The following is a 27,050-nucleotide window of genomic DNA, read 5'->3' as shown; positions in this document are numbered from 1 at the left end:
AGCACTCCCCACTCAGCTCTCTTAGTTTTAATTCCCCTCCTTTACTGACGCGCACCCACCAAACCCGAAAGTCCGTTGCCCTGTTGTGATCTTTTCATTCAGCAGCCTAACAGCCCACGGATAGAAGCTGTTCTTTACCCTGTTGGTGTGACTAATCATGCTTCTGTATCATCTGCCTGAGGGCAGGAGATCAAGAAAGTGCCGGCCAGGGTGTGAATCATCCCTGAGAATTTTCCTCACTCTCCTGAGGCAATGTTCTTCCACGATGTCATCCAGCGGATTCAAGGGACAGCCCATAATATCTTGTGCTGTATTATATATCCAGCTCCTTGGATCATTCCAGATACCCTTTTGTGAACGTCTTCCTGCTCAACATTAACCCTTTTTTTGGAGCAGGGATAGAACAACAGCAGGGCCTCTTTCACTCAGAGAGAGAGAGAGAACGAAGTCAGGCAGAGGGATAAATTACCTTGGGATGTGTAGGCGCAGAGAGCAAAACGGAGGGCATCTGTCCCACACTCTGGAATCCCGTTGGGATAATCCGACTTCTGCGAAGGAATCACAAGTAAAGTATTTAATCCTCACCATTAAGTTCTCAGAACTGAAAGTGCTTATTTAGACTGGCTTCTAGTTGAGAATGTGTGTCTAATATGTAAACTTGAAGCTATCATATAATTCTGGGAGGGAGGGAGACTGTGTACGTGGGTATAGTCGTACCTTGGAAGCCGAAAGGAATCTGTTCCAAAAGTCCATTCGACTTCCAAAACTTTCGGAAACCAAGGCACGGCTTCCAATTGGCTGCAGGAAGCTCCAGCAGCCAATCGGAAGCCGCAGAAGCTCCATTGGCTGTTTGGGTTCCAAAGAACATTCGCAAACCGGAACAGTCACTTCCGGGGGGTTTGCGGTGTTCGGGAGCCAAAACGTACAAGTGGCAAGGTGTTCGGCTTCCAAGGTACGACTGTATTTCGTTTATGAATCACTTCTCACGAAGCCTCTGGGAGGAATTTTAAAATTTAATAAGAAATACAAAAGCAGCTGCCAACAACTTTAAAAGACAATAAATACAAAAACAGTTCAAAGCAACAAGAACACGTACATATCGTCAGTTCAGATCCAGGAGAGGCCAACTGGGATGAAGGTGTTAGAAGCCTTCTTGAAAGATAAAATGCCTTCAGCAGGAGGCCAAAAAGGCGCCTGCCTAACATGCAGTGACAGGGAGTTCCACAGGACAGGAACTGCCGCCGCAGTAAAGCCCTAATTCTAACATTGTGTGGAAGGGACCTGGGCACGACAGCATTTGCAGGATGCCCTCTCCTGCAGAACACAGCGCTTGGTTGGGTAGATAGGGGATGCGGCGATTTTTTTGGTGTTCTGGTCTCAAGCTGCATATTGTACACCAAGACCACCAGTACCTTGAGCCTAGCATCCTAACTAACTGACATATATACAGACATACACACACGGTCATGTCATGTTGGTGTTCTTTGCAGCATCCATTACAACATCAGCATTAGGGGGGAACTGGCGGCAACAGGGGGGAAAACACATTACCTGTCCTTGTTTTGCTCGCTCTGTCTCAGATGGGTCCAAATTGCTCTCTAGCAGCTGTGCATGGAGGCCCTGCAGAGACAGATAAGAGGGAAAGGGTTGCACCTGGAGGCGCAAAGAGGCTGAGGGAACGTTCTTTCACATGTGGTGGACTTGCAAAAGGGTAAAAGAGTATTGGGAAATGATGTATAATGAATTGAAAAAAATGTTTAAAAGTACATTTCCAAAAAAAAAAAACCCAGAGTCCTTTTCGCTGGGGATAATTCAGACTGAAATTCCCAGGTGTCAAAAAAGGTTATGTACGCTACTACTGCAGCCCATGTTTTATTAGCCTAAAAATGTAAAACAAGTGAGGTCCCAGCTAAAGAATGGCAGCTTAAGCTGTCAGAATATGCACATCTTGCAGACTTAACATATAGAATAAGAGAACAAGAAGAACATTCGTATAGAGAAGACTGGAAAATGTTTATTGAATATATGGTAAAAAAATTGTGTACACCTGAAAACGTTGGCAGCGTTAAGATAAATTCAACAGTGTAAATAGGTTCTGATGGATGCAATAATGGAATACTGAATGGTTTAGTTTATGTCAAATATGCGGGGATTTATGATATGCAAACCATGAAAAGAGAAGGAAAGGAAGTCATTGATATTTTAAAGTTTAGATGAGTGTTTTAAATTGTGAAACAGAATTTTTAAATAAAAATTATATAAAGTGGGGGGAAGAAAAAGGGTTTTTCTTCTCACTGGACGACAAAGCAGGATGTGCAATAGGGGAGACTTTACGGAGGCAAAAATCCCAGATAAGAGCCCTCGTTTTCCCAGCCCCACATCTGGCGTGTGTGGCCTGGTGGCTTCCTCCTCCCTGGCCGAAAACCATAGGTTACCTCCAGCGTAATGCCGGTAATAACATCCAATGGATCGATCACGTTCCCCAGCGATTTGCTCATCTTCCTGCCATGAGCATCCCGAACGACGGCATGGAGGTAAACCTGGCAGGAGTCGCAGAAAGAGGGTTAGTTGGGAGGAGGAGGGGTGAAATGTATGCTTGGGTGGCAAGAGGGGAGAGGCTTGCAATTGTTAACTTGGTCCAATCCCTCTAATCTTCAGGGAATGTTTTGAAACACTATGCATTAGCAGGGCAAAGCATGAAGATGTTTATGAACAGCTGACTGCACACATCTCTTAAGGTATCTAACACTGCAGGAATACCTGGCTTCTCCATGTGTGTACATAAAGTAAAATGGCTACATATGATGATTTGCATGCCATTTTCTAACATTTTGCTCTGCAGGGGAGTGTTTTTCTCGTGGGAAAGGGATTGATGTTTCAAACGGCACTCACTTCCCCAGGATTTAGCAGGAGCTGGTCCTCACAGGGCTTCCGTTAGAGGAAAAACTAATTATGCTACATGCAAGGGTTATGGCCTCTAAAACAGAAAAATGTAACTACAGAAGAACTGCAACTTAAGGATCAAGTGGCTAGGCCTCAGTAAAACGTCTGTGGTAGTTTCAAGCGAATCTATGGTTGGGGAACTGGCAAGCACGATATTTGGGTTTCCCAGCACTCCAAGCCTGACCCCAAGAACAAGAGGACTGGGTTCAATCAAGTGCGTTGGGGGGCAAAGATAATTAACACTGAAGTGATCAATAAGCAGGTGCATGGATAAGCATACCTGAAATAATAATAATAATAATAATAATAATAATAATAATAATAATAATAATATTGCACCCATCTGGCTGAGTTTCTCTAGCTACTCAGGGCAGCTGCCAACAGAATATTAAAAGCACAATAAAACATCAAACATTAAAAATTTCCCTAAACAGGGCTGCCTTCAGATGTCTTCTAAAAGTCAGATATTCCTTCCAGATTTATTTCTTTGACATCTGGTGGGAGGGCGTTCCACAGGGCGGGCGCCACTACCGAGAAGGCCCTCTGCCTGGTTCCCTGTAACCTCACTTCTCACAGGGAGGGAACCGCAAGAGGGCCCTTGGAGCTGGACCGCAGTGTCCGGGCTGAACGATGGGGGTGGAACGTCAGTGTTATCAGGTTTTTGTGTTACCTCCATGAGGACTAGTAACTTGGCTACTCTTTTTATTCTTTAAGTAAGCACAGCAAATGGCAGATTGCATGCTTGTGCAGGGAACCTATGGGTACTTGCATGCGACATAAGCCACCCTGAGCACACACAGTCATGAAGAATGGGGTTGAGGGAGGGACGGCCGAAAACCACACCTCTCTGAACGGCAACTTCCCCGTAAGCTTCAGGCCCAGCATGACCATGCGGGCTACCCAGAAGAACAGAATATCGTGCCCAGTCTCCAGAAGGGTCCCCGGGTAAAAAATTTGGAGATCTTCGCTCTAGAAGAGAAATGAAAAGTTGGAGAGGCTGAACGGATAAGAATGATGGTGGGGGGATATGAATCCTGCATATTCAGTTCAGAAGTCCCCAAGCAGACGTTCTTCCAAGCAACTAGGCATTCCTAAGCAAACTGCCTCCGACAGGGGAAGTAGGACACAGCCATTATGGCTAGTAGCCACGGACAGGCTAAGACCTGAGGCTCATCATCAGGTTCAGAAAGGGGGAATCAGCGTGATCAAGGGGATGGAGAAACTACTGAGAAAGGCTTCAGCATTTGTGACTTTTCAGTTCAGAAAAAAGGCAGCTAAGAAGAGACATGACAGAGGTTTGCAACATCATGGATCAGGAAAGTCTTCTCTCCTTCTCTCGCAACACCAGAACTTATTATGAACTGTTGGAATGCTGTTATGAATGATGGAAGTTTCAGAGGCAGAAAAAAGAAAGTACTTCTTTGCACAGCATACAGTTTAACTGCGGAACTCACTCCCGCAGGTCCAGCAACTTGGACAGCTTTAAAAAGGTTAGGAAAATTAACAGAGGGTAAAGTTACCAGCTATGATGGCTCTGCTTAGTGAGTGCAGCTTCCTTCTAAATACCAGCAGCTGGAAACTGCAGGAGGGAAAAGTTGGGTCTTGAATTCAAATCCAGCTTTGCAGGTTTGCTACAGGCATCTGGTTGGCCATAACTGCATCTTGCGAGAATTCCATATCTGAACTGTGCAAAGTATTTCCCTGAATCTCCCAACAGAGATTCTGGAGTAATACAAAAGGCCAAGACGTCACTAAGGCCTGACAGTCCTGCTTCACAGAGGGACTTACGGGGTTTGGCCACCCAAAGATGGAAAATGGAAACAGACCGGACGAGAACCAGGTGTCCAGGACATCCTCATCTGCGAAGGAGACAAGAGAAATATATAGAGTCATCTATTAAGAGAGAGAGAGATCAGGACCTTTGTTCTTTATATTCGAGCAAGTTTAAAGGTAAAGGTAAAGGGACCTCTGACCATTAGGTCCAGTCGTGGCCAACTCTGGGGTTGCGGTGCTCATCTCGCTTTATTGGCCGAGGGAGCCGGCGTACAGCTTCCGGGTCATGTGGCCAGCATGACTAAGCCGCTTCTGGCAAACCAGAGCAGCGCACGGAAACACTGTTTACCTTCCCTCCGGAGCGGTACCTATTTATCTACTTGCACTTTGACGTGCTTTCGAACTGCTAGGTTGGCAGGAGCAGGGACCGAGCAACGGGAGCTCACCCCGTCGCGGGGATTCGAACCGCCGACCTTCTGATCAGCAAGTCCTAGGCTCTGTGGTTTAACCCACAGCGCCACCCGCGTCCCTTAACAAGCAAGTTTAAGTCATTTAATCCAAGAATAAGTAACTTTTCACCCTGTTCAAGGGGCAAATAAACATCAAAATTGTGCTTTGAGTATGGCACCCACACACTATACATTTAAAGCATGCTTTAACAGCCATGGTGTACCCCCCAAACAATCCTCTCTGGTCCTGGCTGGCCCTTCCCCAGCAGCAGCTGTGGCCCCCAACAGCTGCTCAAGCTGTGTCAGAGGGGACTCGCACTGCACAGCGCTGACAGGTCCCTTGAGCGAGTCCATACCCCTGGCAGCCGCAAGAGGACTTTCCTGTGGCGGCAGGCAGCAATGATATTGAGGAGTGGGGGCGGGTTAGGCTTCTTGCCTGGGGGATGCCATTTTCCGCCTCAACCTCTGCCCTTCTGCCTCAGGCCTCCACCATGCCTGCCTCCTTGGGGGCCTCCTCTGGCGAGTGGCTCCGCAGTGACCCGGAGACCACTGAGGCGAAGAGGAAGAGGAGGGAGGCCTGGTGCAGCTTTTAACTCAGAACCAGTGAGGGCAGTGAAGGTCCTGTGTGAGTGTCTGGAGGCGGTTGGAGGATGGATGGCGGCTAACAGATTGATGTTGAATCCTGACAAGACAGAAGTACTGTTTCTGGGGGACAGGAGGCGGGCAGGTGTGGAGGATTCCCTGGTCCTGAATGGGGTAACTGTGCCCCTGAAGGACCAGGTGCGCAGCCTGGAAGTCATTTTGGACTCACAGCTGTCCATGGAGACGCAGGTCAATTCTGTGTCCAGGGCAGCTGTTTACCAGCTCCATCTGGTACTCAGGCTGAGACCCTATCTGCCTGCGGACTGCCTCGCCTGAGCGGTGCATGCTCTGGTTATCTCCCGCTTGGACTACTGCAATGCACTCTACGTGGGGCTACCTTTGAAGGTGACTCGGAAACTACAACTAATCCAGAATGCGGCAGCTAGACTGGTGACTGGGAGCGGCCGCCGAGACCATATAACACCGGTCTTGAAAGACCTACATTGGCTCCCAGTATGTTTCCAAGCACAATTCAAAGTGTTGGTGCTGACCTTTAAAGCCCTAAACGGCCTCGGTCCAGTATACCTGAAGGAGTGTCTCCTCCCCCATCATTCTGCCCGGACGCTGAGGTCCAGCGCCGAGGGCCTTCTGGCGGTTCCCTCATTGCGAGAAGCAAAGCTACAGGGAACCAGGCAGAGGGCCTTCTCGGTAGTGGCGCCCACCCTGTGGAACGCCCTTCCAGCAGATGTCAAAGCAATAAACAACTACCTGACATTCAGAAGACATCTTAAGGCAGCCCTGTTCAGGGAAGTTTTAACGTGTGATATTTTACTGTATTTTTGGTTTTTATGGAAGCCGCCCAGAGTGGCTGCGGGGGCCCAGCCAGATGAGCGGGGTATAAATAATAAATTATTATTATTATTATTATTATTATTATTATTACTCGGAAAGGGGCAGAAGCGGGGCCCGCTCAGCCGGCCAAACTGCTCGCCTGCTCCCTCAGGGCAAGCAAAAAGAAGAAGAAGAACCCGGATGTTTTTCAAAATTTATAAAATCCGCCCAGGTGGTGATTTCACCCTAGAAATCCAGAGCACGTCCAGGAAAATCTGGACGTATAAGATGACGGCTCCCGCTGCTTCACAACCTCCTTGCAAATCTCCCACCAACCCACCTTCTCCCTCCCCCTGCTGTACCTTGCCGGAGGGAGATTTTTTCCGCAGGCACCTTGAAGACTTTGGCTGCTTTCTCTTTGACCTCCTGCTCAGTTCTGCCGCTTATCCAGTATCTACCATCCGTATCCTGGGCAGAAGAGGACAGATTATTTAAAACAGTTCCCCCAACCTGATTAAAAACATGGGACAATAAATACAAGCTATAAAGCAAGGGGGGGGGGAATCTTCCAGCTCAGGGGCCACTTTCCTTTCCAGGCAACCTTCCGAGGGCCACATACGCCCCTCACACACCCTTCTCTATCTTCCACCCATGCTCATTCCCAGAAGAGAGAGAGGGGTCATGCATGTACAGTCTCATTTTATTCCAGGGTAAGCTACGATATTCATTTTGCGAGACTTTCCCAAGCATTTTGGTGCATGCTTCCTGACTTTTCCCATAAGCTTATTCCTTGTTTTGAAGGAAACAAGGTTGTTATTGTGCATTCTGTAACAATAGCGCCCAATATGGCTCCTTTTCTTCCTCTCCCTTTTGTGTTGTTTCTTTCGCACTATAAACCAGAAGGGCAAGGGCTCTGTTATTATTGATCTATTGCAAACCATTCTGGAAGCCTTTATTCGGCTAAAGAAGGTTTGGGGGGGTGCTTCAAATAAACAGCAGCGTTGCCCCTTAGCTTTCAGCTTCTCTTTGGAAATCTGAACTTAGTAACAGGGAAATACCGTATTTTTTGCTCTATAAGACTCACTTTTTCCCTCCTAAAAAGTAAGGGGAAATGTGTGTGCGTCTTATGGAGCGAATGCAGGCTGCGCAGCTATCCCAGAAGCCAGAACAGCAAGAGGGATTGCTGCTTTCACTGCGTAGCGATCCCTCTTGCTCTTCTGGCTTCTGAGATTCAGAAATTTTTTCTTCTTGTTTTCTTCCTCCAAAAACTAGGTGCGTCTTGTGGTCTGGTGCGTCTTATAGAGCGAAAAATATTGTAGTTCTTTTCCAGGCATTCCTCCAAGCCCTCTAATCCCACCCTGGGCTACCTGCTCAGAGAGGACCATGGAGATGGCCGTTTATACATCCCAAACATTTTCCGTGTTTCGTTTCCTCGGCTATCTAGCCCACCATCTGCCCTCAGTGTCTTACCTCTCCTGGTGGCACGGAGGGGTCGTTAACGGTCACAAAATATGCCGGGATACGGTGGCCCCACCACAACTGCCGAGAAATGCACCAGTCCCTAGAGGTGGAGAGAGAGAGAGAGAAAAGAGTCATAAAAGCCCTCAGCACAGAACACTACAGTGGTGCCCCGCAAGATGAACGCCTCGCAAGACGGAAAACCCGCTAGACGAAAGGGTTTTCCGTTTTGGAGGCGCTTCGCAAAACGAATTTCCCTATGGGGTTGCTTCGCAAGATGAAAAAATCTTGCAAGTCCCCGTGGGGTTTTTTCCGCTTTCCCCCCCCTTTTCCTAAGCCGCTAAGCCGCTTAACAGCTGATCCGCTGATAAGCCACTTAACAGCTGATCGCTAGAAGCCGCTAGACCGCTGTAGCGCTAATCCGCTAAGCTGTCAATGGGCTTGCTTCGCAAGACGAAAAAACCGCTAGACGAAGAGAATCGCGGAACGGATTCTGGATGCATGCGCACAGCACACAAAAACCAAAGGACCAGCAGGCACACAGAAATCTCGCCAGAACAAAAGGACGTGTGGCTCTTACTTTTTTTTATATAATAATATTTATTAAGTTTTTGTTTACACAATAATAATAATAATAATAATAATAATAATAATAATAATAATAATAAATTTTATTTATATCCCGCCCTCCCCAGCCGAAGCCGGGCTCAGGGCGGCTAACAACAATCAACAATCAAACAATCAGATATTCACACATTCTAAAAATATTTCATTATAAAAATCAATTAAAATCAAATTAATGGCAACTAATTAAGCAAGATTCTAAGCAGGTTGCCAGAGGAGGGAGTCAGGCTGCGCCCTGACCAAAGGCCTGGTGGAACAACTCTGTCTTGCAGGCCCTGCGGAAGGATGTCAGGTCCCGCAGGGCCCTAGTCTCTTGCGACAGAGCGTTCCACCAGATTGGAGCCACAGCCGAGAAGGCCCTGGCTCTAGTTGAGGCCAGCCTAAAAAACATAGATAATAACATAGTATTTTCCAATATCCACATTTCATTCTCATCTTTGGACTTCCTCACATCTCTTGTTCCTGCATCCTAAACTCATAAATTTTACTAGCAAATTATTAACTTGTTTCAATTCATATAATATATTTTTCCAATATTAAATCTCAGATTTTAGAATTTAAATCACTCTTTTGAAGACTTAGTTATAACAATTTATCCAAAATTTGTCTTTTCTTTCAATTACAATTAGATTTGTATTCCTTGTAGCTAATTTGTTGGAGCCATTCTATTGCTAATCTTACATCTTTCTTAACATTCATACAATTTACAATATTTTTGTATATAGTCCTTAAATTTCTTCCATTCCTCCTCTTGTGTGGCTCTTACTGTCCCCTTTGCCTGCCTTTTATGCCCCCCACCCACCCACCCATTCGGCGCCCTCCCCCTACAGCACCACAGGAACTGGGCAATCCCACAGCAACCCTCACCTGATATTGTCCATCCAGTTGAACCAGGTCTTGAGGTGGAAGTCCGGCACGATGCGCAGGTCGCCCCGGCGCACTGCTTCGGCCGCTCCGCGGGCCATCGTGTCGCAACGCACGTACCACTGGGGTTTCAGGAGCGGCTCCACCACATCTTTGGAACGGCTGCAGGCGTCCAGAGCAGGGGGAAAGTGGGAAACAGGATTAGCTCCGGCAAGCGAGTGCAGCCAGCGCCAATGGATGGCAGAAGGATCTCCCCCCCCCCCCCACGACAGTAAAGGCTCCTCCTAGAATGATTCATCGCTCTTCCTATTTCTGGGATAGCTTCGTTGGTAAAGCAGAAGACTTTTAATCTCAAGGTCGTGGGTTCGATTCCCACATCGGACAAAAGATTCCTGCATTGCAGGGGGTTGGATTAGATGAAGCCTTGCAGTTCTTCCCAACTCTACGATTCTCCACACCAGGCAAGGTATTTTCCACCTTTTCTGTATACAGAATGCCCTTCCATCTACCCAGTTTCAAAACCCTCCTCCCCTCAGAATCCTTTCCCCCCCCAAGGTATCGCACCCTTTGAGGTAAGCACCCCCAACTACTTCTGAGCAGACATGGTTAGGATCTCACCGTAAACTAAATAGCTTAGCCATGGGCCAGTAACCATCTCTCGCGGTTCATACGTAATCATGGTTTGGCCACCAGAGTTACTGCTTTGAGCGTTATGGGCTCATTGGCTCACTCACAACCTGGTTCGAGCAAACCGCAGTTTGCCGTTACATCTGAAACCGGATAGAGTATGGTTTGACTCTACATTTGTAGCAGTGATACAACTGGAACGGGCTGCATCCTTTCCTGGAGGCAGTTCATAAGAGGCTGAACATCCAACCATCAGTTACATCTGGCACCGTAGATCCCGCACTGAGCAAGGCGTCAGGGCTGGAGGGCCTCCAAAATCCCTTCCAACTCTCTCTTTTTTTGATTTTGTGCACCTCAGAACACACGTCTCCCATAACATCAACACCCTTTTCTGACAGACGGTACCCATTATGTTAGGTGCAACCTAAGTATCCACGAAGAGGTTGCTTCAGAGAACAGGGCTGCCTGCCAAAAACCAGAAGGTCCCACCACCCAGATCAAAATTATTCCTCTCCCCCATCAACCTCTTCTCACCTGCAGATCGGTACCACCATGGGGTTGTCCTTCACATCCCTCACGAGCCCTGCGTCCTTCAAAAGTTGGAACACAGCACGACGAGCATCAAACCGCTTCATGCCCTGGAAACGGGTTAAGGAGGAGGTAAACTGGCAGCAGGATCTACAACAAAATGTTGCAGCGTGGAACACTGTTTCTCGGGAATTCCAGAAACTTGGCTCCTTTTTCCACATGTGCCCCTCCAGTTTTCCTCCCTTTCTTCTTCTCACAACAGTCAGCCACCACACTAGAGCTACTGAGCAAGCTCCGTCCTCTCTTGGCTGTTGTTGGGTTTTGTGGGAGAAGGGGGTCCCCTACCTTAGGGCTGCTACTGTTTTGCCTAAACGTATTTTGGTACTTCTGAAAACCTTGAGGTTCCCCAAAGCATGCCTGCTTACCTTTAGTTATAGTGTCTGGGGTTAAGCAACAAGCACTGAACATCAGAATAATATTTATACCCCGCCCTCCCCAGGCCGAGCTCAGGGTGACTAACACTAAACATAAATTACAATAAAATGTAATAGAAAACAACAAACAAACAAACAAACAGTTAATACGGCTTAATACAGCTTAAATGCAGACTCATTTTAGTAGTAGCCCATAAATCAAGACCATAAAGGGGGGAAACATCAGATATTCCCCTGAGCCAGCTATCCATGCTGGTCCTACATGGACCAGCAAAAAAGCCATTGGAAAATTAATATACCAAATCCCATATAAGGGGTCAGAGTGAGTCTAAGCCGAAGGCCAGGCGGAACAGCTCCATCTTGCAGGCCCTGTGGAAAGATGTCAAATCCCACAGAAAAAATGAGAGGACTGGAAGGTCCACGTCAGTGACCTAGGCCCAAATCACTGAGATGGGATCCTCATGCTCCTAGCGGATGCCAAACCCATCCTTCAACCCATTACAAACCAGGACCAGGCATAAACAGAGTATAAACATCTAAGAAGAGGCCTGCTGGATGAGGCCAAGGACCCATCTGGTCCAGCATCTTGTTTTCACAGTGGCCAACCAGATTTTAACCTCAAGCCCTCAAGAAGGGGTTGAATGCCATAGTCACCCTCCCCGCTTGCGGCTCCACAGAGAGGCCTACTACTACCTCCAATACTGGAGACAGCAACTACCCACAGCCTTATCCTTCCCAGATATGAAACCAGAGGCTGCTTTGTCCAATCGCAACATTAAGAACCGCCTGGTGGACCAGGCCGAAGCCCCACTGAGCCCAGCATCCTACTCTCACAGCGGCAAACCTCTGGGAGACCTGCAAGCAGGACCTGAGGACAACAGCTCCCCGGACCCAGTGGAGTAAGAAGGGGGGTGTGGGGGGTGCAGGCCACCCCAGGTGTTATCACTCAGGGGGGTGACAAAATGGCAAAAATGTGTGTGTGTGTGTGTTTCTTTAAAAAATGGGCTCACAACATCTTTTTTTGAAAAAATAACTCCCACACCCACTGCACCCCCCTTCCCGAACACTAAGGAAATTAGATTATCCTCCGCCAGGGCCTTCTCAGTGATGGCTCTGACCTGGTGGAATGCTCTGTCCCATGAGACCAGGGCCCTGCAGGATTTAACTTCCTTCCGCAGGGCCTGTAAGACAGAGCTATTCCGCCTGGCTTTCAGTGTGAACCTGGCCTGATCTTTTGTTCCCCTTCCTTCCCTCCCCCGCTCTGGGATCCCACAGCTAATCCCGCTCTGGGATTACCCGCTCTGGGATCCCACAGCTAATTCTCCCCTGGTCTCCTCGCCAGCCCAAATAGGACTAATTTAGCCAGCTAGCCCTGGTGATCATCTAATGTTTATTGGATGGATTTCCCCCCAAATTGATTTTTGAATTGTTATTCACGCTTTATACTGCATTTTATGCTGTTTTTTTGGTAGCATCAATTAAGTGTTTTAAATTTGTTGTTAGCCGCCCTGAGCCCGGTTTCCTGAACCGGGAAGTGCAGGGTATAAATAACAATTTATTATTATTATTATTATCATTATTCCTACGCCACTGGAAGCTAGGTGAGGTGGGGGGCACTGGGGGGCACTGTGCGCCACACCATGGGGCCTACAGCATGCCTGAGCCACGTGTCTCTCCTGGGGTGGGGGGAGGCAGTGGGCAGACTGCCTGCCTGCAAGCTCCGCACTGCTTTTTTGAGCAGCGTGGGGCTTGTGTCTGCCCCTGGCTGCAGGACACACACGCCACACCAGGCACCCAAGCGGCTAGCTAAGCCGCTACCCAGACCCACTTGTGGTACTCAGATACTGGCACTGAATCTCCAACAGAGATCCACCGTACAACCCGCTCCTCCCATCCATACCTGGAAGGTGGGGGGCACATTGACGAGGCAGCCGGTCTCGTCGATGATGGTGATGAAGTCGAGCCCGTGGCGCAGGCCCACCTCGTAGTCGTTCGGGTCGTGGGCCGGGGTGATTTTCACAGCACCTGAGAGACGCAGGAAGAGGAGGAGGAGATATTAGAAGAGGACGGCACCCATCCTGCCTTTGGATCTAACTGGTGGCTGTTCAGGTTGCTTTCCAACTGCCCACCTGACGGTCTCTTAAGTGCGGCTGAAGGCATGCAGTTGAGCAGGTGCTTTTCCCAGCCTTCGGCCAGAAGGCTCTTCTAGTTACAGCCAGCAGTGCAGCTGCAGACCCGGAGGTGCTCAAGTTCATCAGGAACAGACCCACCTACCCCTATAGCTTTGAGGACTTTCTTTTTTACATGATCAGGCAGTGTATAAATCCTATTAAATACATAAACAGCATGCCCCTAAACGCCAAGTCACCACCCAAAGGAGGACAATTCAAAAGTGCAGATAGCAAATGTGTTTGTGTTTCTGTGTGTGTGAATTAATACACAACCAACAAGTCTTTCAAGAGGGAGTCCCACAGCAGCGCAAAGGTTATAAATGTCTGTAAACCAAGGCTGCTGTGCTTGCGAGTAAGGCTCACGAGCTCAGGAGCACTTGCCTGAGCTTTCACAGAAGACCTTCACTCAGCTGAAAAACCAAGCTTGCTGTCAGAAACACAAAACTAAACTTGGAGGGGGGAAAGTTTAAATTTAAATTTACATTGGCTCCCAGTACATTTCTGAGCACAATTCAAAGTGTTGGTGCTGATCTTTAAAGCCCTAAATGGCCTCGGCCCAGTATACCTGAAGGAGCGTCTCCACCTAGACATACCAGTTCTTTTGGGAAATAATTTATAATAAGTTGGAAAAAAATGTTTAAAAACACTTTTCCAAACAACAACAAGAATCCTTTTTGTTGGGGATAATTCAGATGGAAATTCCAAGGTGTCAAAAAAAGTTTATTTATGTATGCCACTACTGCTAAAGAAGAATGGCAACTTAAACTGATGGAATATGCACAGCTTGCAGACCTAACATATAGAATAAGAGAACAAGAAGAACATACATTTAGAGAAGATTGGGAAATGTTTATTGAACATGGGGGGGGCGGCGATTATGTACACTTGAAAACGCTGGCAGCGTCAAGATGAATTCAACAGTGTAAATTAGTTTTGATGGATGTAATAATGGAATACTGAATTTTTTAGTTTATATAAAATATGCAGTGATTTATGTTATGCAAAATGAACCATGGAAAGAGAAGAAGGGAAATCACTGATATTTTAAAGTTGTTTAAATGAATATTCTAAATTGTAGAACAGAAAATTTAATAAAAATAAATTTATACAGTAGTACCTCGTTTTGCGACCGGGATCCATTCCAGAGCCCCAGTCGCTGGCCGAAAAGGACACTGGACAAAGGGCCGCATCTGCACACGTGCGCGGAGCAGTTTGCACTTCTGCGCATGCAGGAGCGGCGAACCCGGAAGTAACCCATTCCGGTACATCCGGGTTTGCCGCAGAAATTGGACCAAATGGGCGCTCAACAAGGCAGACGCACAACGAGGTACCACTGTATCTATACATATATATATATATATATAAACAGACATACCAGTTCCAAACTCCATGTCTACAAAGTCGTCGCAAACTATAGGCAAGCACTTAGCAGTGAAGGGATGGAGGACTCTCCGGCCATGCAGGTGCTGGAGACAAACAGAGAGAGAGGAGAAAAGTTTAGCTAAAGTATTCCCAGATCACGCGAATAAAGAATACTCCAAAAAAGTAATCTGAAGTAGAATCTACTGCCCACATCCAGTCCTTAACAGAAGATCCATTCCATGCATATGCAGCCCAACCAACTCAGCTCTCCATTCCTGTAACACTCTTCCTATGGCAAAATATCATATATTTTCAAGTGTGGGGGAGCCTGTGGCCCTCCAGATGTTCCTGAACTACAACTCCCATCATCCCTGGCCAATAGTGTCATGTTTGACGGGGCTGATGGGAGCTGGAGCAACACTTGGAGGGTCAAAGGTTGTCCACACCAGCTGTGTCTGAACTGCCTTCTCATCCTGTTACAACTTTCGTCACTAACTAAGGTGCCATATTCCTTTTTTTTTTATATAATATTTATTGATATTTTTTAGATAGAATACAAAAGAGATTAAACAATGTAACATATATCTTGACATAGTTTCATAGCTTCTTTGGACTCCCTCACATCTCCCGCTCCCACTTTCTTCATTATAAAATTTTACCAGCAATTTATTACCTTGTTTACATTCTTATATCCCAAAAATTTAAATATGATCTAATGATTCTCCAAAACTTTATATTTTCCTAAATCTCTTATCTTCCTAATTCCCTCTAATTTAGTGGTGCCAAATTGTTTATGATCTAGCATCCTTCTTAACATTCAACCAAGTTACAATGTTTTTGTAAATAAATCTTAAATTTCTTCCAATCTTCTTCGATCCTCTCCTCTCCCAGGTCTTAAGGTGCCATATTCCATTGAGTGAAACGAGATTACTTGTCCTTCATTTATTCCAAAAAGAAAAAAGTGGAGGGAGCTTTTAAGCAGCTTGGGCAAATACAGTAAATGCTCCCTCATTAGTCTGGGCATACTGACCATATCTGAAAATACAGAGCAGGCCCCAGGCACAATTGAGAAAAAGCACCTAAACTCTGGTACTTCTTCTTTTCTTTGGCGATCACTCGTAGCCGAGTAAGATTGTCTTCCATAAACACAGTTTTAACAATGAGTCCGTAAGTGACTGTGAAGGCCAATTCTGGATCCACACATCTTTCCGCAGTGGGGACATTGGTTTCTGGGCGGGAGTTGATCACGGTGTGGATTTGTCAAGCGCACCTTCCTCTTAGCACGTTTCTCCCTTGCGTCCTGAGTTCGAGTGTCTTCAAAGCCCATGACACCTTTGGTAAAGGCTGTTCTCCAATTGGAGGCGCTCACAGGCCAGTGTTTCCCAGTTGTCAGTGTTTATACTACATTTTTTAAGATTTGCCTGGAGACAGTCTTTAAACCTCTTTTATTGACCACCAGTATTACGCTTTCCATTTTTAAGTTCGGAATAGAGTAGTTGCTTTGGAAGACGATCATCAGGCATGTGCACAACATGACCAGTCCAACGAAGTTGATGTTGAAGAATCATTGGTTCAACACTGGTGATCTTTGCTTCTTCCAGTACACTGATATTAGTTCACCTGTCTTCCCAAGTGATGTGTAAAATTTTTCAGAGACACTATGCTTGCAATAACCCTTTCAGATAAATCCAACCTAGAACACTACAGGTGTTCATTTGTCTTTCATTAGGAAGTGCAGCAAGAATCATTCAGCCAGCAATCATTCATCCTATTACAGTATTGGGCTGGATGGAAGAAGATGCTAGGAGTTATACGTCAAATCAACAACAAACAAACCTATGGTCACGTAAAGCATACTCAATAAACACAGGAGACGTAACTGGCTCTGTTCTTAGATAAATAAGATTTATACTATTCATAGGATCAAACTGTAAATTTCAACAGCTACTACTATGCCACAGGATCCACTGTCCTGTAATATCATATATGAGTTTTAACTACTGATGAAGCCCAGGACAGCGAAACAAGGCCTATATTCTGGAAATCCTTATCTTAGACTTGTGAAAGGATTTTGTGGAACTGTAACAACCTTTCATGTGGATTGTTTGGACTTTATGAACAGACAGGTAGAATAGACACCATTACATGGGTGGACCTTATGCATGAACTGACTATAGTATGATCTGATCCACTGGGTCTTCTGCTTTGTTTGTTGAACTTTATGAGTTACTTCTGCCGAAATTTACAATTTGATACTATGATACTAGTATACCGTATTTATCTAAGAACACAGCCGGTTACGTATCATGTGTTTATTGGTTATTTATTAAGGAGTTATATGTCAGCCAGGAAAACTTATTGAGATTTGGCAATTGGTGGAGTTGGGAGGGAAAAGTTGTTCTGATGGAGTTTCTTCCCCAACAAGAAAGATAAGCCCCCCTGTTTATTTCTCCTCGTCCTTGTACCCTTTATAAAGTCTTATTTGTTCCTATTGCTCTCCAGACTCTGTTTTGATGTCAGTCACTCTCTGCTAGCGGCCCTCAGGGTTACTTACTTTGTACCGGGGATCCTTGGGGTGGACAGCCACAGCAGTGTCCCCCAGCATCGTCTCAATACGGGTCGTGGCCACCACCACTTCTTCATCTAGGGAGGAAGTGAGGAAGGAAGAAGAGGAGTTTGGATTTGATATCCCGCTTTATCACTACCCTAAGGAGTCTCAAAGTGGCTAACATTCTCCTTTTCCCTTCCTCCCCCACAACAAACACTCTGTGAGGTGAGTGAGGCTGAGAGACTTCAGAGAAGTGTGACTGGCCCAAGATCACCCAGCAGCTGCATGTGGAGGAGCGGGGAAGCGAACCCGGTTCCCCAGATTACGAGTCTACCGCTCTGAACCACTACACCACACTGGAAGGAAAACAGCGGGTCAGTGCTCCTCTCTGAGAAATGCTGGTCCCACAACGGAGCGAGCCAAGAGTCAGAGAAAAAAGAAAGGGTGTCAGATCTGATCCCAACCCAACTGCCCACCAGGTCTCCTGACTCACCGGAACCTTCGATCTTGTACGCGAAGAAGACCAGCACCCCAAACTCAACCTTGTTCTCGTAGCCGGGGACAGGTAAGAGTGTCCGGCCCGTAAGTTCCTTCTTGTCCACCTGGGAAGAGGAAGGTGCCCAAGGTGTGTCACCCTCTTCTCACTGGGCCTAACACAGGGGCAATAGCTGACCCTATGGCCATCCTACGTTCTCTCCCACCCAGAGGGGGCTGGTGGGGAGACAGTAAGGGGGCAAAGAGTAGGGAGTGCCGGAGCCAATGACTCTCATTTTGTCCTCCTCTTCCTTCCCTGGTGAGTTCAACAAAGGCCGCCTTCACACTGTACGTTCAAAGTGATGTGATACTGCTTTAAACAGGCACGGCTTCCCCCAAAGAATTCTGGGAGTGGTTCCCCCTCACACAGCTGCAATTCCCAGAATTCCCTGTGAGAAAGGATCAATTGTTAGGCCACTCTAGGAACTGCAGCCCTTGTGAGGGGAAACGAGGGTCTCCTAATAACCCTCGGCACCCGTAACAGATTGCAGCTCCCAGAATCCTCTGCGGCAAAGCCATGGCTGTCTAAAGTGGTCTTTAAATGTATGCTGTGACTCTGGCCACGCTAAGGCTGAGGAGGAGGGAGCTGACATTCAGGGCCACACCTGGCCAGCTTGAAACTAGGAAGGCAAGCAAGTGGGGTTGCTGACCAACTAGGGCAAACCGAAGTTGGGGCGACAGCATCCCATTTGCCCAGCGTCTCCAGACCCTGTCACCTCTATGTCAGAGATGGCCGAGTTGAGGGCGCAAGACCAGTTCACGAGGCGCGTGCTGCGGTAGATGACGCCTTCCTCATGCAGCCGGATAAAAGCCTCCTGGACGCTGTTGGAGAGTTTCTGTGGGCAAAGCAAGGGAGAAGTTCAGTTCAGCCGCTTCCACCTCTCGCAGGACGCAAACAAAACCACAGTCTGTTCGACTCTGAAATATAACTGCAAAATCCAGTTGGTGGATCTAGGGGTTTAGTTTTTTTAAAAATGAGGGGGAAACACAACCCTAAGTGGCTCCCCTAAGTCTAAAGTCTGTCACTGCTGTCCTAGAAGGCTATTGGCATAACCAGTCATTTCCTGAACTGGTCAGCGATGGTTAATAGAGGCGACCCATCAGGTTGATCTTATCCGTCAGCCCCAGTATACCTGAAGGAGCGTCTCCACCCCCATCATTCAGACCAGACCTTCTGGCCTTCTGGCCTTCTGGCGGTTCCCTCACTGCGAGACGTGAGGCTACAGGGAAGCAGGCAGAGGGCCTTCTCCGTAGCGGTGCCTGCCCTGTGGAACGCCCTCCCACCAGATGTCAAGGAAATAAACAACTATCTGACTTTTAGAAGACATCTGTTTTGGGAAGTTTTTAATGTTGGATGTTTTCTTGTGCTTTTACTATTCTGTTGGGAGCCGCCCAGAGTGGCTGGGGAAACCCAGCCAGATGGGTGGGATTAAAAGGTAAAGGACCCCTGACAGTTAAGTCCAGTTGTGGACGACTCTGGGGTTGCGGCGCTCATCTCGCTTTACTGGCCAAGGGAGCCGAAGTTTGTCTGCAGACAGTTTTTCCTGGTCATGTGGCCAGCATGACTAAGCCGCTTCTGGCAAAACCAGAGCAGCGCACGAAAACGCCGTTTACCTTCCCAATTTATCTACTTGCACTTTGACGTGCTTTCAATGGGCAGGGTATGAATAATAAATTTATTATTATTATTATTATTATTATTATTATTATTATTACCGGGTCCATTGTAAAGCAAGCTCTGTCCCAGTCCATTGAGGCGCCCAGTTTCTTCAGCTGGTGGTAGATCCGATCGCCTTTTCTGCAAGAAAAGAGCCAGAGGGAAAAAGCACCCTGAGCACATTGTGTCTCTAGAAGACGTGACACAGCACAGGGACGAGGTTCAAGGCACTCAGAAAAATGGGGCCAGCCTTGAGACAACTCACTCGGTCTTCCATTTCCAGACGGCCTCGACGAACAGCTCTCGCCCGAGGTCGTGCCGCGTCTTCCGTTGCTCCTTCCACAGCTTCTTCTCCACCACCACTTGCGTGGCGATGCCGGCGTGGTCGCAGCCGGGGTTCCACAGAGTAGTCTCCCCCTTCATCCGGTGCCTGGAAGACACAGGGGCCATGAGCAGCTGTTCGTCAGGCGACATAGTTCAGGAACAGCCAATGTGGTGTTCTCTAGGTGCTGCCAGACTACAAATCCCATCATCCCTAATGGGCTGATGGGAGTTGGAGTCCAACAACACCTGGACACGTTTTGTTGGCTATCCTCCTATGACAGGCATGGCCAAACTTGGCCCTCCAGATATTTTGGGACTACAACTCCCATCATCCCTAGCTAACAGGACCAGTGGTCAGGGATGATGGGAATTGTAGTCCCAAAACATCTGGAGGGCCAAGTTTGGCCATGCCAAACTTATGATGTCGTCCTTGAAGGCCATGCTCCTGTTTGGGGAACCCTGGGGTGTCCCCCCCGGGGTTCAAAGGGTGGCATACTTGTGCTTAGAAAGTGTGGTTCTTTCTCCAGAATACCACAGAGGCAAATGGACAGGGACAGGGGAATTTTGAATAGGAAAACTAGCAGTGGGAAAAGGTCCAAGCCACATTCCTGTCAGTTGGCATTTCTTAGTACAGAAAGCATTGATCTGATGTGTAGAGATCTTTCCTATTCTAATTAATTCAAGGGGGTTCTGGAAGCTTCTCTGTGTGAAAGAAACAAGCAGAAGGTCCATGGTGTTTGGGTTATTCCTTCAGAGAAGGTGAGTACAGATGGCCTAAACAGGTTCTGTTACCTCTTCTGTCAAGGTCATGCTGACTATAAAAGTAGGGCCAGAAGGAGCCTGGGTTTCACTTTCTCTATCTCTTTTCCTTCTGGTGTGGTGTTCTGTACATAGCATGCTCAGTGTTAAGGTTAAGGTTTAGACCTATTGTAAGTTATTGTAATAAGTTAAGTCTGCTGCAACTGGATTTCTTATGGGCAGTGCCAATCCTGAATGTATTGGATTTGTGACCATTGTGCTCATTTTCCTTCAGTAAAGCTCTGCTGGATGAAATATAATTGCCTCTGGTCTATTTCTGGGGAATCCTGCAACGTGTTTAAGTTTTTATTCTGCTAACTATACGTTGAGGCTCTGCTCTGGATCAATATTGAGTAGAATTCAAGGACAATTCCCTCTCCTAGGAATCCTCTGGTATAAAGAGTAGCCTCCTGAGGCTACTTTTCATTTAAAATGCAAGCCTCCATACTGGGAACAGCCTGATTCTTCAACCTGTACAAATTAGGTAAAGGTAAAGGGACCCCTGACCATTAGGTCCAGTCGTGGCTGACTCTGGGGTTGCGGCGCTCATCTCACTTTATTGGCCAACGGAGCCGGCATACAGCTTCCAGGTCATGTGGCCAGCATGACTAAGCCACTTCTGGCGAACCAGAGCAGCGCACGGAAACGCCGTTTACCTTCCTGCCAGAGTGGTACCTATTTATCTACTTGCACTCTGATGTGCTTTTGAACTGCTAGGTTGGCAGGAGCAGGGACCGAGCAACAGGAGCTCACTCCATAATGGAGATTTGAACCGTCAACCTTTTGATCAGCAAGTCCTAGGCTCTGTGGTTTAACCCACAGTGCCACCCGCGTCCCTCTGTACAAATTATGCTAGTATATTTAGCCTATTCACCATTTTGCATACCTTTGGGTTAGCCATGGGGAGAGAAAGGCACTACAGAGGCCGCAGAGCTCTGAACATCCTTTCAAGTATATATTTGAGACCACGAGGGTTAGGAACTTGAGCTTGTTTTGTTCCAACTGAAAGCGCAGCAATTCCCAGGAATCTGAATTCTGCGCACTGTAGCCCATTCTGCGGACGTATGTATTAACGACCTATACAAAGCCCCATGCCACTTGGGAGTCGGGGCTACCTGAAACAGCTCTCAGGCAGGGCAAAACTGGGGCAAGGAGGAGGAGTTTGGATTTGATATCCCGCTTTATCACTACCTGAAGGAGTTTCAAAGTGGCTAACAATCTCCTTTCTCTTCCTCCCCCACAACAAACACTCTGTGAGGTGAGTGGGGCTGAGAGACTTCAGAGAAGTGTGACTGGCCCAAGGTCACCCAGCAGCTGCAGGTGGAGGAGCAGGGAAGCGAACCCAGTTCACCAGATTACGAGACTACCGCTCTTAACCACTACACCACACTGACAAGGCCAAAGAATGCCAGTTAAGGGGTGGAGAACAGAGGGTCCAGGTTGACAGAGACGTCTAGGAAGGGCCCTAGCGTAAGGCCAGAAGGCTGTAGTCAAGGCAACTGATGGAAACCTCACCATCGGGTCAGAGAGTCCTGGATGGCATTGGTGAGGGCATGGCCAAGATGGAGGGATCCGGTGACATTGGGTGGAGGGATACACATCATGAAGAGGCCTTTGGGGTTTGGCTCGGAGACGCTGCGACGCTGGAAAGGAGAGCAATGTTCGTGAGGCAGGTGGCCCTCCGGGAATCAGCCACAGAGCCGGCCCTACCATGCGGCAAGGCGAAACGACCGCCTCAGGCAGCAAGGTCCGCAGAGGCTGTAGATCTTTATCCACCCCTGCCCATCCGTGATGTAATCTTCCCTCACCCCTTCTTCCCTGGCTGAGGGGTGTCGCGTCGGCCATTTTGTTGTCAGCTGCAGGCGCCCAAAGGTCTTGGGCTGGCCATGTTACCTTCCCGGGGGAATTGGGTGAGAGAATCCTGCCCCGCAGCCACCCTGGGCTCAAACTCACCCCATACTCTGGCTTGAAAAAGCCCTGGCTCTCCCACCACTGGTACCAGGCGGCTTCAACGTACTGGGGGCTGTAGGAGTCAGGCATCGGGCTCTCCACATCTGGAAGGAGAAAAGAGACGTCGAGGCCTCCTAATACCTCCCTGATGTGTTTGGGTGCTGCTGCTTTAGCTACATTATGACCCCCCCTTGGGTAATGGACTTCACAATTGGCATCTCGGATGCCTGAGCACAGTGTGGGGCAGAGAACTCCAGCCCTGCTCAGCTCCCTCCCACCCCCACCCCACTTACATTACCTTTTTTCTCTCCTGGGGGAGTTGGGATGTTGTAGGTAATGACCCCTAGATCCTTCTTCTCTTTCTTCTCAACTTTTGGCTTCTTCTGCAAAGAATCAGGATGGGGGAGGAAGGTGGAAACAGGCCTCAAACACTATTATCACCCCCTGCCCCGAGCTCTTCGCTATTTTCCTGAATTCAGGCAAGTTCGGCATGCAATTTTTTAAATGTCACGTTTTCCCGATTTTATTTATTACTGGAAAAAGGCGAGGTTTAAAATAAATTTTATTTATTATTATTAGTGATACACACACATATATACACATACACACCAACTTGAGGTGTGTTTTAAGAACCCACTCTATTCTTCTGAATGAAAATTGTTTGAAATGACGTTTAGTATTGATTCAACCTGCCCTGGGAACATACAGTGACGGAGTAGGTAAGAAAACCCAGTCAATAATAAAATAATTAAACAACATTGGGTGGCATCTATCCAAAACATCGCATCCACAAGTGTCATGGAATTTGTCTCCCCTCTCCTTTCCCCAAGCATCTCTCAAATCTGCTCAAATCTTGGCGAGACCAGAATCCCTCAATCCCCAACACACTAGTATTCCACATGCAGGGAGCTCTTTTTTTGGAATAGATAGCACTGAAAAATATCTCTCTCACACACAAGGATCCTATTTTCTTCTTTTCTGGAATATTTAAATCTTCCCTCACTCTGTGCATGCACATGAAAGCTCATACCAATAACTAACTTAGTTGGTCTCTAAGGTGCTACCAGAAGAATTTTTTTATTTTTATTTTTTTATTTTTTTTTGCTTTTCTTACCTCCCCCTGTTGTTGCTGCTGTTGCTGCTGCTGGCTTTTTTCCTTCTTCTGCTGAAACTTCTCCAGTTTTTCTTTCTTTTTGGCTTCTTTCTTTAGCTGGGATGCGCTTTTGGGCGGCTCTGTGAGCTCCTTGGGCTCCGAAAACTCTGCCTTAGGTTCTTAAGAGAAAAGGAAATAAACCAATGTGCAGCGGCCTTGTTAATAAATCTTGCTTAATTGCCATCTGCTCTCCAGAATGGGGTGGAGAATCTGCAACGCTCCAGAAGCTGTTGGATCACAGCTCCCATCAGCTGCAGCCAGCATGGCCAATGGTCAAGGATGATGGGAACTGTAGCCCAGATCAATAGTTGGGAGGGCTGCAGGTTCACCACCCCTGCACTAGACCCACATCTCCCTGCCGCTGCCAAAAAGTCTGTGCCCATATGAACAACACGTTTCCGACCACAATTCAGAGTGTTGGTGCTAACCATTAAACTCCTATACTGTATACCTGAAGGAGCATCTCCACCCCCATTGTTCAGCCCAGACACTGAAGTTCTCCTCTGAGGGCCATCTGGTGGTTCCCTCACTGTGAGAAGCGAGGTTACAGGGAAGCAGGCAGAGGGCCTTCTCAGTGGTGGCGTCCGCCCTGTGGAATGCCCTCCCATCAGATGTCAAGGAAATAAACAACTATCTGACTTTTAGAAGACATCTGAAGGCAGCCCTGTTTGATGTTTTGTATTTCTGTTGGAAGCCGCGTAGAGTGGCTGGAGAAATCCAGCCAAATAAGCAGGGAATAAGAAATCTATTATTATTTCATCATCACCATCAGTGCTTTTTTCTGGGGGTACTAAAGGATACAAAGTACCAGCATCTCCCCCATGTTAAAAGTGTGGCAATTACTGTAACAACTTTAGGTCCAGTCGTGGCCGACTCTGGGTTTGCGGTACTCATCTCGCTTTATTGGCCGAGGGAGCCGGCGTACAGCTTCCGGGTCATGTGGCCAGCATGACTAAGCCGCTTCTGGCGAACCAGAGCAGCGCACGGAAACGCCGTTTACCTTCCTGCCAGAGCGGTACCTATTTATCTACTTGCACTTTGACGTGCTATCGAACTGCCAGGTTGGCAGGAGCAGGGACCAAGCAACGGGAGCTCACCCCATCACGGGGATTCAAATCGCCAACCTTCTGATTGGCAAGTCCTAGGCTCTGTGGTTTAACCCACAGCGCCACCCACGTTCCTTTCATGGTAAGTACCAACACCTTATTTTCCCTTTTTTTAAAAAGCCCTGCTTGATTATGATAACTATTACTAAATCAGCAGTGGATCCCTGACTCTACGGCCCACCTATTCAGATTGAGGGCGACAAGAACAGAAAAGCCTTGCTAGGTCAGACCAAAAGCCTACCCAGTTCAACATTAAATTGTCACAACAACAACAACCTGTTCTCCCAAGCAATACAGACTGTAGCTCTGTTCTTCCTTGAGGTTTCTTTGCCCTCAGCAAATTCACGGGGATCTGGGAACGAGGACAACAGTAGCAGCACCTTACCTCTGAGATCTGATTTCAGGATCCCCACAACAGTCGTTTGCTCACACAGCTTCATTGGACCCAAGATAAACTGGAATTCTGGCTGGTTGACGCAGGTCAGGAACCACCGGGTGACGTTGGTGTATGAAGCGCGGAGAGATTGGTCAAGAACCTAGAGGAATCATTTGGAGATGAGGAGAGGAACACGAACGCGAGATATACCATTATGAATATAGGTGAGAAGAAGGGCAGGAACCCAACAACAGCGTTAAGGCAGAACATCTGCAGATGATGATGATGATGATGATGATGATGATGATGATTTATTATTTATACCCCACCCATCTGGCTGGGTTTCCCCAGCCACTCTAGGCTGCTCCCAATCGAGTGTTAAAAACAATATAGCAATAAATATTAAAAACTTCCCTAAACAGGGCTGCCTTCAGATGTCTTTTAAAGATAAGATAGCTACTTATTTCCTTCCCATCTGAAGGAGGACGTTCCACAGGGCGGGTGCCACTACCGAGAAGGCCCTCTGCCTGCTTCCCTGTAACTTGGCTTCTCGCAGTGAGGGAAACACCAGAAGGCCCTCGGCACTGGATCTCAGTGTCCGGGCAGAACGATGGGGGTGGAGACGCTCCTTCAGGTTTACAGGACCGAGGCAATTTAGGGCTTTAAAGGTCAGCACCAACAGAGTGCAGAGCCACTGACTCCCTGCCCCAACAAAAGCAGAGTAGTAGAAACTACTGCAAAATTATGCTACCGATGCCCCATTGGAGCAGAGGATGGGAGGGATACTGCAGGGAGACTCACATATTTATACGGCAGCAACAGAGAAGACGCAACTGTCACATCAGCCAGCGTCATGGCTTCGCCCACCAGGTATGTCCGCAGCTTCAAGTGGCCGTCCAACACCGCAAGCAGACTCTGGAGCTCTGCCACAGCACGGTCCGTCACCTGGGCAAGAGAAGAGTATGTGATCACACCCACAAACCACCGCCTCTCATGGTACAATGCTCAGAAGATACCTGCCGCCTGGACTCCTTTCTGCATAAGGGGTCCCTGAATTAAAGGTGACCTTCCTGCTCTGTTGAAGTACATTGGCACTACTCCCTGCCACTGTGTGCCTTCCGCCTTGAATGTGGTCTAGCTCACGAAATGCCCTTGCTCATGATTTGGGGGGGGGGGGGGAGTTAAAATCAAACAAAAACAATGAATCAAAAAGTGTTTAGGGTCTTGTTAAACACGCTGGTGCCATGACCTTTGGATCCTGCGGAAGTAGGGAAAGAAAACAGCGCACAGCAATGTGGGGCTCAGCTGCATAATGTGGGAAATGTGGGTGCGTTCTATGGGGCGAATACAGGCTTTCGCTGAAGCCTGGAGAGCGAGAGGAGTCAGTGCACACCGACCCCTCTTGCTCTCCAGGCTTCAGGAAGCTCTGTGCGGCCCTCCGGAGGCCGGCACGGTCGCGCAGAGGGTCACGCAGAGCTCCCTGCATTCCAAAGCCTCGGGAGCGCTCAAGAGCACGCCCGGGCTTCGCACAGCTGTCCACAAGCCTGGGGAGACCGGTGCGGCTCCCTAGGCTTGCGGATAGCAGGCTGTTCCTGGGGGGGAAATAATTTTTTTTTCTTTATTCCCCCCCCCCAAAATGTCCTATAGGGCGGTGCGTCCTATGGGGCGAAAGATACGGTATTTATTTGACAAAATGTATACAGCACACAACTGTTAAAAGAAAAACCTTACAGCAGATTGTGAAAAGAACAGAGCAATAAAATTATCAGTCAAAGCAGTTAAACGCAACTATTTTAAACTTTCAAAAAAATAATTAAGATCAACAAAAAGCGGGAAACCAGATTAAAACACAATCCAGCATTATACATGCCTGGTTAAAGGTCAAGGGACCCCTGACCTTTAGGTCCAGTCGTGGCCGACTCTGGGGTTGCGGCGCTCATCTCGCTTTATTGGCCGAC

General features: G+C 47.7%; 1 protein-coding gene across 3 annotated transcripts in view; it reads right to left on the bottom strand.

The window, feature by feature from the left end:
* Positions 1-27,050, bottom strand: part of VARS1 (valyl-tRNA synthetase 1) — a 37,264-nt gene that overhangs the window by 7,051 nt on the left and 3,163 nt on the right. For 2 of the 3 annotated variants that reach the window (XM_083723240.1, XM_083723241.1), the window contains exons 3-24: positions 25,894-26,037; positions 25,102-25,252; positions 23,572-23,729; positions 22,756-22,840; positions 22,461-22,561; positions 22,023-22,150; positions 19,651-19,815; positions 19,445-19,526; positions 18,445-18,564; positions 17,688-17,796; positions 17,201-17,289; positions 14,660-14,750; positions 13,014-13,138; positions 10,686-10,789; positions 9,528-9,686; positions 8,049-8,139; positions 6,941-7,046; positions 4,732-4,802; positions 3,787-3,912; positions 2,436-2,540; positions 1,552-1,620; positions 470-548 (exon numbers count right to left, since the gene is read on the bottom strand). In XM_083723240.1, the coding sequence (XP_083579366.1) occupies positions 470-548; positions 1,552-1,620; positions 2,436-2,540; positions 3,787-3,912; positions 4,732-4,802; positions 6,941-7,046; positions 8,049-8,139; positions 9,528-9,686; positions 10,686-10,789; positions 13,014-13,138; positions 14,660-14,750; positions 17,201-17,289; positions 17,688-17,796; positions 18,445-18,564; positions 19,445-19,526; positions 19,651-19,815; positions 22,023-22,150; positions 22,461-22,561; positions 22,756-22,840; positions 23,572-23,729; positions 25,102-25,252; positions 25,894-26,037 (2,458 nt within the window). The remainder of the gene's footprint in view (positions 1-469; positions 549-1,551; positions 1,621-2,435; positions 2,541-3,786; positions 3,913-4,731; positions 4,803-6,940; positions 7,047-8,048; positions 8,140-9,527; positions 9,687-10,685; positions 10,790-13,013; positions 13,139-14,659; positions 14,751-17,200; positions 17,290-17,687; positions 17,797-18,444; positions 18,565-19,444; positions 19,527-19,650; positions 19,816-22,022; positions 22,151-22,460; positions 22,562-22,755; positions 22,841-23,571; positions 23,730-25,101; positions 25,253-25,893; positions 26,038-27,050) is intronic. The other variant, XM_083723242.1, reaches the window with a different exon arrangement.

The sequence above is a fragment of the Podarcis gaigeae genome (assembly GCF_964106915.1).
Source record: "Podarcis gaigeae genome assembly, chromosome: 2".
NCBI lineage: Eukaryota > Metazoa > Chordata > Lepidosauria > Squamata > Lacertidae > Podarcis > Podarcis gaigeae.
This window is presented reverse-complemented; position numbering and strand designations above follow the sequence as displayed.